The 16301-nt window shown below is 45.8% G+C and overlaps 2 protein-coding genes across 2 annotated transcripts in view; both read right to left on the bottom strand.

The window, feature by feature from the left end:
• The window catches only part of LOC8052190 (hemocytin), a 166826-nt gene extending 164124 nt beyond the window's left edge, over positions 1–2702 (bottom strand). The window contains exons 1-2 of the mRNA XM_042294055.1: positions 2532–2702; positions 662–687 (exon numbers count right to left, since the gene is read on the bottom strand). Of these exons, the coding sequence (XP_042149989.1) occupies positions 662–687; positions 2532–2620 (115 nt within the window). The 5' untranslated portion in view covers positions 2621–2702. The remainder of the gene's footprint in view (positions 1–661; positions 688–2531) is intronic.
• Positions 2703–12694: 9992 nt separating this feature from the next.
• Positions 12695–15119, bottom strand: LOC8041003 (UPF0565 protein C2orf69 homolog). Its single transcript, XM_029972396.3, has 2 exons — positions 14511–15119; positions 12695–13701 (listed from the first exon to the last, which is right to left on the bottom strand). Exons 1-2 carry the CDS (start codon positions 14733–14735, stop codon positions 12967–12969), a joined length of 960 nt encoding a protein of 319 aa, XP_029828256.2. The 5' UTR covers positions 14736–15119; the 3' UTR covers positions 12695–12966.
• Positions 15120–16301: the final 1182 nt, after the last annotated feature.

The raw sequence follows: 16301 nt of genomic DNA, 5'->3' as shown, positions 1-16301 counted from the left end.
GAACTCACACTGAACAATTCCTCGCGTGCCGTTGACTTGGGAAAGTGACGGTGCCGATACAAGTTAATTTCCGCCATTGATATGGCAAAACCTAAACTGCTTTACAAACTACCAGATGGCACTGAATTTCGGAAAGGGTCTGTTATCTTCTCCCCAATTAAAAAAAAATATATTTTTTTTTGTTAATTTTTTTTTACAATGGCACGTATTATTATTGTACAGTGCATGTGATGACATATACTCCATCGCACAAACATGTGCAGTGCAGACAAAGGTATGGGGCATGAGCGCACGTGGCTTCGGAAAGTGCCTTCTGTGCACAGGTTTTCGTACAAACATAGGCATTCCCCTGAACTATAGGCTCGCCGCTCACACACCCGTGCATTTGTATCGACTGCAGACATTTGTGAAACGGAGTATAGGAAGTATTCACTGGCGGCCATAGCTGTGTGCACAACTGCTGAGCGCATGCTGATGGCGAGCTTCCACAGTTATTTCGTAACGTGCATTCTGCACCCTCAAGATCGCCGGTCTTAGCAGCCTATTAATGTGACCTCGCTCTGAGCATGCGCTCTAGACAATACCCACAAATATGGCGCCGAGTGAATACTCCTTATAGTATATGAGCAAGTGGTATTGAAAGACTTTCAGCTGAACTCACCTTGTAACGTTCCTTGAGCCGTTTTCCTGCAAATGTAGAACGAATTGGAAGAGAGGTGCCAATAAAATAACCAGTGGAGGTCACTTTATCAGCTCCTGTATACTCTTTGACAGGTCTTACGTCCTGTCCACTAGATCTGTCACCGTAATTCCAAGTTAGCAACACGCTTCTTTATGTCTCTGCGAAAAGTATACACTCGTTCGAAATATTAGGGAGTTCTAGTAGATCCTTTCCAAAGGCCCGCTACCGCTACGGTCGCGCGCTTCAGAGCATGCGTCAGAGTGGCAGCGCGAGCTCCCGCTACAAATAGCGTGACCCGAAAGCACGATCTACTAAAACTCTCTATTATTGATATTCCGTTTGCGCGGTTACTCGAGGTGCCGTCACAGAGACGCGAGTGCAACGCAGCTTCCTGTTCGCGTGCCTGGTGATACCGCGATTCTAATTTTAAGGCTTCTTGCGGAAGCTAACTCGGATTTCGCGAGCTTCCATTGCAGGCGAGGCCACGACGCTTCAAAAGTACGCTGTTAAAAACTTCTGGTAACAACATGAAGAAAACAAGAAGCGGTGGGAAGGAAAAAGAGGCGAAGCTATAGCTTTGAAAATGCACGGCGGTGCGAGCAAAAATAGTCTAAATCATCATTTTAAAAAAAAAAACGCATCGGTGAGCGGAAATTTCTTAAAATGCCCCTTAAACGCAGAGATATCGTTTTTGACGTGAGCGGAACAAACGTTTAATGTATTCACTGTGGTCGTTCTCATTTAATTAATTTTTTTTGCAGAATATATTCCCCCATTTAGCCAACTCAACACCACCTCTTAGGAGTCAAAGCTTGGACACTAGAATTTTGACGTCATCACGGTGAGATGGAGCGAAGACACCGATTGAACACGAGTGTGGCGTCAGCGTTCGGCTGAGCCTCGTAGCCAATGAACGCGTCACAGGATGATCTGGCTGTGATGACGTTTCGTGGAGGAAGAGGAGGACGTCCACAGGCTTTGATTATTCTATAGGTGGTCTTGGCCTACTTTATACAAAGCGGCCAGCCTCACTTTTTTTTTTTTTTTTTTTTTTACTATCTATACTTACCCATATTGTTTTTCCCCTTTTCCTTTCCCCTTATCCACGGTGTATGCGGCGACCGGCTAGCAGGCGCACAAGCGTAAGGGTTGTTACCTTTCTGCCTAGCCTCGCACGTCGTCGCATATACATCATACTTCTTGTGCAAATAAATTACAATTACAATTACAATTACTTGAAAGTTCCGCGCAAAGTCTTGCAGTTTGGCATAAACGGCTTGTTTTGCGTCTGCGAGGCAACGGGAACACGAAGAATATGGTGTGGACGGTGGCCCAGTATACAACAGATAAAAGACTAATATATATATATATATATATATATATATATATATATTTATACATACCTACTCCGCGTCTAAAACGCTTCTTATTTTCAGATATAAAATCCCGGTGGTTGCGTGCCAAACCAACGAAGAGCATCTGGAACACTCCAGAGAATGGTAGAGGTATATTAAAGAACCATCTCGGGTTCTTTAACGGAGAGCTGGAATCTCAGTTACATGGCGGTTTCTAACGGTAAGTCTTCGTCAGATTGTGGGCATTTTGGCGGGAAGATTTTTCTTATCCTATTAAACATGCATCTTACCTTCAGAAATGTAAAATTTGTGGCACCGAACACATATGCCGTCATTCATACACGAACCCTTTTGTTCGCATACAAAAATATGCAAAGAAAACAAAAACTGTTCCTGGCAGACTTTCAATCCGAAACAACGCCCGGCGGAGAAACAGGCACAACGTTGCACGGCCCCTGAACTCGTAGGCGAACGCTTCGCAAACAAATACTCACCTAAAAAACTTGTATTTCTTGGCACCCGCAAGTCCCAAGCTAACGATCACAACGAACCAGAGGCACGTCTTGATACCGAACATAGTCATGGCTCGGCGCGTTCAAGCCGGCTTAGCAGTGCCACATGTCAGCCGCTCTGTGAAGAGACAATCTGGAGAATGCAGGCGCTGCAACCTGACGCCGACCACTGGCAGGGTTCTGCCGTCCACACAAGAGATAGCAATTGTGGAACTCGTCAACAGAGTCCGCCAGCCTAGTTCGCGCCAGGGCCCGAGCGTTGCTGCTGCTACTGACGACGGCTCGCTCGCAGCGAGAGAGCTACTGCGACGGACGAGATAGAAGATATATAACGGTTCATCCGCTTCGGATACGGCGTCGGCGGAGACATTGATATCCGGGGACCCTGCTGCCGTGGCCGTGATCGCCGGATGCCTCTCCTGGTCTCGGAGGAGACATCGGAAGTGAGATTGTGAGGCAGTTCGAAGCTGCCGGCATCGAATGGAGAAAGCAATGCAAATCGAGGATGTGTTGGGACAACGCCGACGTTAGGCGAGGAAAGTGCATGCTGCCGGTTGGCAGTGGGCGAACATCCGTGCACGTCACCAGGAAGACGTTGCGAAGCGGTTCTTGCCTTTTCTCTGGTCGTCTCTTTTATCTCCCTGGTTTCTAAAAGTTACGGATGTCGATCTCCGGGATACTGGGTAGCAAACAGGGTGTTACGAGGTTGCCATCTGTTACAAATATTTTATTGAACTCCGAAAACGTGCTCCATGAATATGGCATCCAGAATTGTACACGTTACAATAAAAAAAGTAGAAAATTGCACTTACAATTGTCCATGGCTAAATTGTGACTAATTATAATTTTAATTACACTTCCATAAAGGTAAGTGACCGTTACCTCAAAATGTTATCCGTCACTTTGGCGGCGTTACTTCCAGTCTTACTGTCATAGGGTAGGAAACAAAACACAAGTGTTATGGAAGCGTTTATTGTTGCAAAAAATCTTCGCAAAAAATATTTCTCAATGATAAAAGAGCTCGTGCCTGCCTTGTCCATAATTTGTTACTTATATATATATATATATATATATATATATATATATATATATATATATATATATGCAGTATCCACTGTTGTTGTCACCAACGTTTTTTGTTTTTTTGTTGCAAGATATTCAAAGCTGCTCTGGAGTCAGTCAATATTACTGCTTTTCTTGGTTCGAGTTTCAAGTACCAATTCCGATTCCCTCCACCATCTCTGCTGTCGTCGAGGTCGTGGTGACCTTCAGCCGATCCGCAACTCAGGTATCTCAGGTATGTATACTGCGGTGGTAGCGTTTCCTTTTGTCGTGTTTGTGAAGCCGTCAGTGTCGTCTTGCAGTCATCCTTTGTATGCTGTACACAAACGCTCTTAAACGAGTAGGTGACCTACAGTAGCAGAAACAGCTCTATTGCTTTCCACGAAAAAGATTTGCAGCAATATCCAATGGGTACTCGACCTATGGCTCGAGGGTGGGAGAGGTGTCTCCAGATAATGCCTATCACAAACTACAGTTAATAAGTACACCAATTATCGCTTTACAGCCGCACCCAGATTTCTGTCACGGTTAATAACGTTTTCCCGAATGAATTTCTTTCTTTTTTTCATTTCAAGTGCCTCTTTTCTTAAAATGTATATGCCTTTATAGTAGAGAAAAAGAGATCAGTCAATCAATCAACCAATCATTTTATGCATTATCGTTTCCCCAAAATGCTGGCGGGCCTTAGGAGGTGTGCACGTGCAGTAAAAGACAACTGTGATTAAAAGTATAATCAAAACCAACAAACATTCCTTTAACATTTCAAAGTGTGAATGCCCCTCCTCCCTCTCCTCCTCCCCTCCTCCTTGTCCTCCCCTACTCATCCTCTCTTCTGCTCGTCCTCTTTTCTTCCTCCTCCTCTCCCCTCCTCCTCCTCCATACCCTCCCCTCCTCTCACAGTTTCCCCGCTAAATCTAGCGGAGAAACTGAATTTCTTCATAGGTGACGTGACACCAAGTCCTGCCATCATTTTTCCCGATAAATTTAGCGGGCAAACTGAATTGCTGTCGAGGTCACGGGACGTCAATTTTGCCGCTAAATCTAGCGGAGAAACTGGATTTATTCATAGGTGACGTGACGCCAAGTCATGTGACGTCATTTTTCCCGCTACATTGAGCGGGAAAGTTGAATTGGTTCTGAGGTCACGTGACGTCAATTCTCCCCCTAAATTTCGCGCGGTTACATCGACGCCGACGGCAACGCCAAGAAACACGAAAGCGGGCGCCTAAGAGCTGCGTTCCAAAAGAAAAAAATCGTGTGCAGGCGAGCATGGTTAGGAAACATCATAATATAAACCCTGAGACAAAGAGAAATAAAATAACGGACAAGACGACACGACTTGTCCGTTATTTTATTTCACCTTTTCTCAGGGTTTAGATTATGGCTTCAGAATATTGTTGTTTATTATGTAAACTAGCCACCGTTTTATTCAGAAATGTTGACTAAAAGGTGATGTTTGGACATCAACACTAATTAAACTTTTCTCTTTTTTTTTAACATAAGTACATGGCGTTTGCGTGAACGGCGTTCCACTCTGGAGGAGTCACTTCCTCCTAGCACGCAGGTGTGCTGCGACAAGGCACGATACGCAAAATCGCGACGCTTGCTTCGCGGCTTTCGCTTCACTGTAGTGCACCAAAGCGTGGCGAGAAGCGCACTCAACAGAGCTAATCCGCCAGAACACCTCACGAACATGAGAAATATTGCGAGACTTTCGAGTATTGTTAGTGTTCGACACGGAGATAAAATCGAGTAGTACGTTATTCGAGGCAATAATCGAAGGTTCTGAAAATTCTCACAAGCCTACCTAACGATCTGGCCACGCAGTGGGATCTCAGCTATTAGTTAATAAAAAAGCGAAATTACATTTTCGCGCTATACTGGCAGTAATATATCATATTTTGGCGAAATGTAGCAAGATGTAGCAGGGTAAGCACTTTGGCGCAGCAGCCACATCACTGCAATGAGCTAAGCAGCCCGGTGGACAGGCGACGAAATGGCTCGTGCTCTCAGGTCACTGTTGGACAACGATTCTGCGTAAAATGAATATTGTGATTTTATTTTATTTTTTGAGAGGAAGGTATTTTAAGCGGCTGCACTCAGTCATAAAAAAAAAATTAAAATGGAGGGGGGGGGGTACACCCCTAGGAGGTTGATAGGGAAATCTTCAAGTAAAATACGCGAGTGCAACGTGCGTGAAGTTACAAATACAGTCGTACGTACGTGCCCCTGGAGCAGCGTCTTACTTTACTTAGACGACTCTATTTGTAACTTGTGGCACTCGCGGGCCAGAAACCAATATACTAAGTGGTGTTGAGAAACCTACTTCCCGCCCAGCACTGCTCCACCGCGTTGCTCTTATATGCGTTGCCATGTGACGCGATTCGGATCCTTTCGAGTAGATTTCGAACATATCCGTGGTTGCTCGTGTAGGACAGCAGTCTGCGATTCTTTTCTTTACTGATAGCACCCACGGATCAGACAGAGCCAGAAGAGCTAGACGATCCAGAACTCCGCGACGGACATGTATGCAGGAAAGTCCTGCATACATGAAACGCGCAACAGACGTGCGCCCAACTTCCCTCCATGCTACGAGAGAGGCGAGGGGTGGCTTCGCGCCGCGACCACCGGGGGGCAAGACCGCGGGCTCAACGATGCGCTTCGACAAGAAAGCGGGGACGCCGTAACATACTGCCCCTGCGTTATATCCTTCTAAGAGTTGATTTAGTGGTTTTCAATGACGCCGAGCAAGTTTCTACTTGGAATTGTGACTATTTTCATTAATTAAAAAGTTAATTAACGAATTTTAATTAATTACCCCACTGGTCGTTACGGTTAGCACCCTATATCTGTCCCCCTGGCCGTATAATATATTATTATTATTAACCTTTTCGTCACTTGCTGTCCTTGCCTTTCTTCTTTCTTTCTTTTTTTTTTTTTTTTTCCTCTTAGAGTTTTAATACTTTGTTTTACGTCAGCTTTTTGGGGAACTTATGCTCATACACAAAACCCCAAATTCCAGCATCACGAAGGGATATACCAGATTTTAGAATAACTGTCTCGTCTTCCACCAAATCGATCATACTTCGAAAGCCACCCTCGTAAGAAAACACTCCTGTTTATAAGAGAACAGTGCCTCGAGATCGAACCGTGTCGCCACCGTGCGGTCGAAATCGGAAACATGCGAAAGCGGGGATAGCGCCGTGCGTCGTCTGCTACGAGTGCACGTTCAGAAGCCTGGAACTCGACGACGCAAGCCCGTTTCCGGCTGAGCTGAGCCCTCCTCATTAAACGCTTGTAGTTTTTGTTGTCATTTATTCCTACTAAAGGTTGTGTTGTATCGTTTCACATGCGTGGAAATTCAGTAAAGCGATTATTATTAAGTCGGATGCTTCTATAATCTTAGTGTTTTGTTTGTACGCATTCGCTGGTTGTTGTTGTTGTTGAAAATATATTTTTGCACAAAGGCAGGAGAGAGGGGAGGGGGTTAGGGGTAAAAAGAGGTAGAGAAGAAATATGAGTTAGCTGTATGACCCTATTCCAGGACTCCACTTGCTTGCGCCGCCTTGGCCCGCCGGATTAGCAGCTGTTGCTTAACCAGGTCCTCGCTTGCGAGCGCCGGATACCACTCCTCTTCGCTTGCTTCACATTGTGAAGTTTCTTCATCCTTCTCGCAGGCCCACACCCTGTGGTATGTGTCTGCCTTTTGCCATCCGCACCACGGGCAGGCTGCCGACGCGTATCAGTCCGGGTACCAGGCGTGTAGCTTGTCTGGGGTGAGAAATGTATCCGTCTGTAGCCGTCGAAGGATTTGTTCCCCTTCCTTGCTCAGGGACTTATGCGGGGCTGGAAATCTCTTACGAGCAAGTCGGATGTCCAGTAGCCATTTGGAGAACGACCACCGGTCCTCCGTGCCTGAGGCAGGAATAGAGTCCCGGCTCGGAAGAGAATCTCGGGCTGTGGCGTGAGCCACCTCATTTCCTGGATGCCCCATATGGCCTGGAGATGATCTGAGCCGCCTGTGGGGGGGGGTGCCTTCTCAGTAGCCCAGCCGCCACCTCCCCCACGGAGCCCGCGGCGGAGTTGCGAACGGCGCCCTGAGAGTCCGATATTATAGTTGCTTTTGGGTTGCAAGTGATAGCCAGTGCGATGGCCACCTCTTCGGCTTCCGTAGCACAAGGCACTATGAAGGAGGCTTTCGTGACGATCTTGCACCCGTCCGATGTAGCCACGGCCGCCGTGGCCACCCCACTAACAGGCCCCGCGGCGTCAACGTGCCTGGTCGGCTATCCCAGGACCGAGCGCGGGCCTCGGACCTTGCCATACGCCTTTTCGTGTCCCGTGACGGGTTCATGTTCCTCGGAATTCTGCTTGTTCGAACACCGGCTCGAACATGGTCATCCAGGTCGATCTGTTGTCGTAAGGAGGCGGCGCTCGGGTTCGCCAACCCCAGCTTGTCGAGCAGATAGCGACCGCTGTCCGTTCCTCCGAGTCTTCTGATTTGCGTTCCAATCTGGGCGTGTGCCAGCTCCTCAAAGGTGTTGTGCACTCCCAACTCAAGTAGCCTTTTAATGGCTGCATATTCTGGCAGTCCCAGGGCATTCTTGTACGCCTTGCGAAGCAGCATGTCGCCCGCTAAAGTCAGCAGAGAGAGGGAGAGGAAGCGCCCTCCGAGAGAGCACACGGAAACCTAGACGGCACCCCGAATTACGTCACTAGAAGTGTGACCAGGTGTGACCCTGAAAACTGGGAGAAAGTTAAGGGGTGCCAGAAATGTCAATATTTATCTTTTTTTGTTACACAACAACTAGCACACGAAGGCGAAATCGATTTTCTGTTCTTTACTCCAGAAGAGTCAGACGGCAACTTCCACAAATTTTTGACCTAAGTCCGAAAATCGTTGCCCTCCCCCTTTAAGAAAAAAAAAAAAAAAAAATTTGTACATATATATACAGGGTGTTTCACGAAAGGTGGACAAATTCGATAATTTCGAAAACTACGCGTCGCAACAAAAAAAGGCCTGTGTCGTTTTGGTCCTGGGCCCGAGGCCTATTTAGGAAAATTATAAAAGTTCAAGATAATTAAGTTGTTAATTATTTTCGCGTAATTAACTTTTTAATATTGTGTTTATAAGGGCATGGTTTCGATTAGAAAATTGCTCAGCATCATCAAAAAACACTAAATTAACGAATCGCAGAAGGATAGAAGGCGCGCGAAGCATTTTACGGCTTTCTGAAAAACCCAACCTCGTTGGAAAAAACCGCACAAATTGGACGGATTTTTAAGTTTCGGTTTGCTATCGGAGCCCATCTCGGCCCGGCGGCACCGCGCCGCGCGGAGAGATAGTGCAACCAACCTCTGCTGTGCTGTCATCGCGCGACGCAGAATAGGTTGGTTGCACTATCTCTCCACGGGGCGCGGTGCCACCGGGGCCGAGATACGCTCCGATAGCAAACCGAAACTTAAAAACTCGTCGAATTTGTGCGGTTTTTCAGAAAGCCGTAAAATGCTTCGCGTGCCTTCTATGCTTCTGCAATTTGTTGATTTTGTGTTTTTCGATGATGCTGAGCAATTTTCTAATTGAAACTATGCCCTTAAATACGTAATTAAAAAGTTAATTACGCGAAAATAATTAAAAACTTAATTATCTTGAACTTTCATAATTTTTTTGTTGCGATGCGTAGTTTTCGAAATATCGAATTTGCCCACCTTTCGTGAAACACCCTGTAATAGATATCGCAATTAAAGCATCACTGGAATAATCTGAAGGTTAATCGATTAACTGCCCAGTCCCGATATGCGTTAGGTGAGGGCGGAAGGTGATCGAAAAGTCTCGTGAGAGTCGCTAGCCCTCATCAGTAAGAGTGTCGCTGCGGCCGATGCCGTCGATGTCGTGGTGCGAGTCGTTTGTTGGAGTTGCAGAGTCTACTATGTCTTAATAGATTATTTATCCAGAAATTTATAATATCAGCCTCTTGACATCCGCGGTCCTCACCGAGAAAAATGAAGCAGGTGTACCCACGCTACCGAGAAAAGCATTTAATAGGGAGTTCTCGTAGATCACGTTTCCCCCTACGCTAAGTCCTCCGCAACGAAGAAGCCGCTGCTGCGGCTGCGCGCCGATAGCTTTGGCTCAGGCACGTAGCCAGGGGGGAGGCCCATGGGGCCCAAGCCCCCCCCCCCCCCCCCCCCCCCCCGAAATCTTCCATTTTGCTGGGACCTCCTCTCCCCCCTCGCCCTCCCCTCATACAACATTTTTGTCATGGGCGCCCCCCCCCCCCCCCCCCCCCCCCCCCCTCTCCCGGAAACAAAATCCTGGCTACGTGCCTGCCTTGGCTGTAGAGTTTCGGGTGTCGTAGCGGGTCGCGGAGAGCGTTGCGGGACGGCAAAACCATCAACGAGAACTCCCTAATAACACGCACGCTACTGCGTTGCTCGGTTACACCCGTTTGTTCCGCTTGTGGCAGATATATCAGAATTGTTTGTTTCACTTGTCTTGCCAACGAACGATTTCCGGATCGTAACTAGAAAAGGAACTCTCATTGCAACGTAGTAGAATTGTTCCGACTCCGAAACATTTACCCACACCATGGCACAGTAAAGGGAAACATTAACTGCAGAAGAACTCAATATCGCGGTAATATATGATACAGCGCTAACTTTTCTTCATACTGAAAATTTATATTACAGCAAGAGCTAAAAGGTACAAAAACAAAAATGCACAGAATCTGCGATTTCACAGCCCACAGTACCCGTATTATGTTATCCGGGTCAGAATTCATTGTTTTGTTGAATTCCCACGCTGGTGAACTGATATATATATACATATATATATATATATATATATATATATATATATATATATATATATATATATATATATATATATATATATATATATATATATATATATATATATATATATATATATATTAAAACAAACAAATATATTACATAAATAGTGCAGTTCACCCGGAGACAAGCATCCGTAGGTGGTTGGTCCATGCTTCCCAATCATACATGGGTAAATTACTTCCAAAAGGTAATTTAATTACAATTGCAATTAATTTGCTTCAAAAGTAGTTTACTTACAATTACTACTAGTTAGGTGAAAGTAATTCATTACAATTACAAATTACTTTTAAAAAGTAATATAATTACTTATCACCCACAGCTACTCGATTTAGGCCATACAACTTTAAACGTGTTGTTAAGAATGCGCATTTGTTCATTCCTTGCCCCAATGTATGAGGCTTAGGCATCGCTGTATAAATGTCATGTATTGTACTCTCCTTCTGTGATTATTGTTAAATTAATGACAGAACTTGATAGTCTGGAGGAATGAAGTCCTGCGTTCTTTTATTTTCAATAAATAATAATAAATTGGTGTGTATACTGAAAGACGCCAGTTCGGTAAAGTAAAATTGGGTTGACACACTTCTGTGAGCCAGGTAAATAAAGATGTGATAATTAGTCATCTCTGAAAATTTTAACTGTTAATATAAAACTGCAATCCACATGCGCTAATAGGAACACATTCACATACAAACGTTTCGTGTTACTGTAAATTATTTACATTGAGTTGAAATTATAATGGTTCAGAAATATATAAGAACCAAATCGGGGCTCCCGAATCAATGGTGACAATATTCACAGGTGCGAAGTCAGTGTCCCAAAGGCTGATGCAAATAATATCCGAAGTAAAACCAACAGGAGATGAACTTGGAAATGAGAGTGTCTCACCGAGTGCTAGGCCGCTTATGCATGCGCTGGCTTTCAGACGGGTTCCGTCAGCGCCGCAGCCTTGCAAAAGTAATTGTGCCTGAAATTTTGGAATTACTGATGCAAAAAGTAATTAAATCACAATTACAATTTCTTCTAGCCGAAAGTAATTACTCAATTACAAAGAAAGTAATGAAATTACAATAGTTCGATTACTGTTATTGAATGACTACCCAAGTATGTTCCCAACGTCTGTCTGCCTAGACCAGACGACGCATCCACACAAGCAATTATTTAAAGGGCAACTCCGCTTCATTTTTGATATTTAGAAAACTATGTAGCCCTCTTGAGTATTATATAGGAAGACCCCATGTCAAATATTACGATCTAATTCCGTTTATATATTGAATAAACTGGCCAGCAAACCTTCAAGCGAGCCAAGTCGCCGAAATTTGCCAACTCTAGCGTGCGGCGCGAGGCGCAATCACCAGCGCAGTCAATGCCACGGAGATGGAGCGGCCCACGTTGAGCCACTACGTCAGAGGCATGCATACGTCATTCTCACGTTTTGTTTGTTTTTACTTCTCAGAGCGAAATTGAACGATGACGTCATGAGTTTCTCCTCCCGGTGTTGGCTGACCGGGCGTTCACGTGATCACCGTAACACGGATGCGCCTGGGATGCGCTGCCCTGCGCGCTTATCGGTCTGTTTCTCCGCTCCTTTTCTCCTCTTTCGTCTTCTCCCCTTCCCCCTCGCCCCCGGGCCATCACCGTCCACGCCATGGGGAGCAACCTGCCCGCGTCCAAGAGAAAAAAAAAAAAAAAAAAAAAAAAAAAGACCTCGCTCGGTTTTTTGCTCCCTCCCGAACGTGACAAGACCACGTGGATCGACGTGACGTGCTACCCGTGACGTGCCACCCGACCCGAGACCAATGTTGCCTGACGCAACCGAAGTTTCGGTTTCGGCTGATGTTTAAATTAGGATTACACAAATAATATTCCACATTTCGCGAATCCGAAGACGCAGAGTTGTTTAGTAGTGCTTTGTGAATGTGAATCACATGGAAGCCTAAATTTTTCGGAATTGAGCGGAGTTGCCCTTTAAAATAAGGCCGTACGCTGGTAACATGATTCAATCTTCACTGACGCATCGAACGGAACCGCAACATTTTCCGCTAAAATTGTTTTCCCATCGATACTGTGCGACAAAAGAAACGTAAGAATTTACACCGTCTCGCGCGTGAACGTAGAGAACCTATGAAGCCGCCATGCTTCTACCCGACTTTGATGATGATGATGATAGCACAACAGTAGCGCCACCTCTAGGTCGATCTCGAGGCCAATAAGGAAAGATTGCTCTGTGACATTCCAACAAGCCACATGTATTTCTGAAGAAAGACAAATTCAGTCTTTGAATGTATCCGCAAAAAGGGGACTCCTAGAACTCTGGGTCATACAATCAAAAAAGGCAAACAGTGCATTATACACTAGCAGTCAAAAAAGGGACCCATGATAAATTAGAAAACAGCATCTACTGTGACCATGAATACAAGTGCTTTTGTTTTTGTTTTTCTATATTGCTAAGGCTTTTAGTTCTCAACGAGTGACAAAAAAAAAAAAAAAGTTCCCTTCTTCAGAGCACGGGCGCAGCACGAGGCATAAACTCCTCCAAAAGCTTGAAGTGCATGTCCAGAGACGGCTGCTCGTCCGCATAGTGTAGTTTTCTGGAGACATCCATGCCGAGCTTCTTCAGCGTTTCCCTGAACCCTTTTTCCTCCTTCCCAATCCAGGGCCTTGAGTTGCAGAGCACTTGGTAAGGAGTCACATGGATGTTGACCTTGATGTCCAGCTGTGCGAAAGCCTTGAGGACGACCTCCTTCGTGACCCAAGTGTTGGAGCCCCCGGAGTGCCCACCGTCCAGCCAGTACATCTGCCTGATCCTCCCAACGAATGCGCAGAGATCATCGTCCGGGTTTAGTTCGAGCGCTTTGATGGCGTAAAGGATCTGGTTGAGGACAACGCAGCCTTTGCTGAACCCAATGAGAACCAAGGGCTTCCCCTGGATTGCACTGCCCACGGCATGCCAGGACTTGCTGGTCCTGGATTTTAGCCGCTCAGCAGTGTTCATCAGGAGCTTGTGAAAATGTTCGAGACCAGAGACGCTGAACTCATGGGTCGGTGCTCCCATGTCGTTGCCGTTGACAAAGTTGTCATAGCAGCTGAAGGTGAGGAACTGGAGACGCCTGGGACGCACAACGATGCAGTGGCCCTGGGGGAAGTGGCTGCCCATGAGGGTAGCCATGTACTCTAGGTTCCACTGGACATAACGCCTGTTGTCTCGATGCTTCAGCATTGCTTCGGGGAAATCCTGCAAGAATGTAATATACCGCAATCACCAACGAAAAAACAAAAACTTTTTTTTATGCTTTTAAATGAGTGTGAAGAGTTTTCACTTGACAAAGCTTGAAGCCAACTTGATGTTGATATATAACTTGTCAGCAAGCTTGTACTAGATGCAGGATAATGTGCCTGGTCCTTCCAAACCATACAATGATCAGACACTGTAATTTAATCAATCAGTCAACCAATCACTCAATCAATATTTATTTGCACAAGAGAGTGGAACACGGGAAGCGTGCGCGGCTGGCAGAAGGTCATGAAACTCGTACGCTGAAGCGCCTGCAAGTCAGCTCCCCATGAGCAAATCTTCCCAGGGATTCAATTCCTGCTTGAGTAAACGCAACACGTGAAAACCATGTCGAGCTCCTTCGTCGTCTATCAGTTCCTTATTTCCTATCCTCGCAATTTAGGAGAAGCGTGTCCTCTATTTTGCGGAAAACGAGGTTGTACGACGAGGCCACATAAGATTCTGTTTGTGTTTACCTACGCGGAACGCGAGATTGAACCTCTGAAAATGTTCGTATCGGTTGGCCCGTTCAATTGAGACTGCCTATCTAAATCATAGTGGGCCAAGGTGCCAGACACAGTTACGTAGAGGCTATCTGGATATCACTCAGCCTTATTTCTGCATGATCAAACGCCTTCCACGGAGCGAGTTGTCCGAACAATTTCAAATAAAGCAACACTGATTAAACATACTTTTATTGAAGTTTTATGAGAATGCGCATTGATATTACTACGCGGATTAACTACGGAAAAGAAAATTGATGCACTAACCTGCGTGTCGCCTCCGAAGAACACGACGACTTCCTCAACGTCACTGCTTTCGGCCGGCTTCAAGACTAGGTCATTCTCCTTACCTACAGCACCTTCCACTTTCTCTAGCTTCTCGATCATCGTTCCACAGTGACTCAGCGTTCTGCAGGTTGCGCCGACTGTACTACACTCAGAGAAGGACGATCTGAACACATGAGCTAGAATCCAAACTACGGCTCTCCGCATAACGGGCTCCTGGCAAACAAACCGATGGACAGCCTGGAAACCGAGCTTGCGAAGCACACCAGAGGGTACGAGGATCAGGTCGAGTCATTGCACATAACCGTTAGCACGGGAGGTCGGTAAATTCCCGTCGTGATGCAGTATCGGTGCGCGAACTGTCATTGACGGGTTGAGAACTGCAAGGGACAGAGCACAACTTGGTAGCAGGCGTGTCAGTACCTCCAGTCAATAAAGTGAAGCAATACCGTCACCCAGACATTCTTGTTCCAACTGCGAGCGTATTACACGAAGCAGAAACAAAAAAAACAAAAAACATTGCTGTTAACAGTGGCGGTAAACAAGTTGCCTATGCACGGCCATTTTTAAAGCTTCAAACACAAACAAAGCAAATTTATGGATAGATGGATATTGGTTATACATGTTGTAACGGGCGGTAGCTTGCGCCACCTAGCCCGAGAAAATGCTTTTCTCCCTTAGTAAAATACCAAATAACTTTCCCTCTATAACCAAATTCCATATTTAGAAATATTGCACTCCACAGACCTTTTCATTCCGAAACTGCAAACAATTTTCAAATATTGGCTCAATACCTTTATTACCATTGCAAATATTCCATAAAATTTGCACCACACCCCCCTTACATGCCGCATACATCCAGCGTGGTCAAGAAAATTTACGCGGTCTTTTTTACCGCAAAAATAAACTAGGCATCGCCGAACGCTCATTCTCCGCCCAAAGGTAGAGCTATAGGCCACAATCAGATGCCAAAGTTTCAGCCCGATCCGTTAACTTAATCAAAAGTTATAAGTTATTTTCTGAAAATTTCAATGGGAAGATGGCGGCCGACGGAGTTTTCAAACACATAGGGCTCTATGGCACCCAAAACCGAAAATGGGCAAAAACGGGCTCCATTTTCCCATTGAAATTTTCAGAAAATCACTCATAACTTTTGATTAAGTGATCGGATCGGGCTGAAACTTTGGCATCTGGTTGTGACCTCTAGCTCTACCTTTGGGCGGAGAATGAGCGTTCGGCGATTTCTAGTTTATTTTTGCGGTAAAAAAGATCGTGTAAATTTCCATTTGTGACACCCTGTATATTAAATAAAGCAAGAACTATTAAGATTGTTACCTTACCTTAGAATCAATGACTACAAGTTATTTCTACCCGAAGTCCAGAGAAAAAGCATGGTTGTTCTGCCCACTTCTACTAGTCCTTGTTCGTAGCACTATTTGTCTTTGTTGAGTTTACCGAACTAGTCCAGCCGTCAATTTTGCTGTCTGATACTTGCCTTGTCATACATACACAAAAGCAGCCAGGGGCGTACCAACCGAAGGGGCAAGGGGGGCGCTTGCCCCCCCCCCCCCCCCCCCCCTTCCCAGTTCTTAGAGTGGGGGGGCAAGGCATGCGTTGCACCCCTGAAAAAGCCGCCACTTGGCACGGCAAACACTAGCCGGCAATGCCACAGGCATACCAAGGGACCGCCCCGGCCATGGGGGGGGGGGGGGGGGGGTTCTGGTTTGCCCCTCCACTCAAAAACAAGTTGGTACGCCATGTCAGCAGCAACAA

This window comes from Ixodes scapularis, unplaced genomic scaffold, assembly GCF_016920785.2.
Source record: "Ixodes scapularis isolate PalLabHiFi unplaced genomic scaffold, ASM1692078v2 PGA_scaffold5__190_contigs__length_132052651, whole genome shotgun sequence".
Classification (NCBI taxonomy): Eukaryota; Metazoa; Arthropoda; class Arachnida; order Ixodida; family Ixodidae; genus Ixodes; species Ixodes scapularis.
The sequence above is the reverse complement of the archived record's forward strand: the minus strand, read 5'-3'. Positions and strand labels throughout refer to the sequence as shown.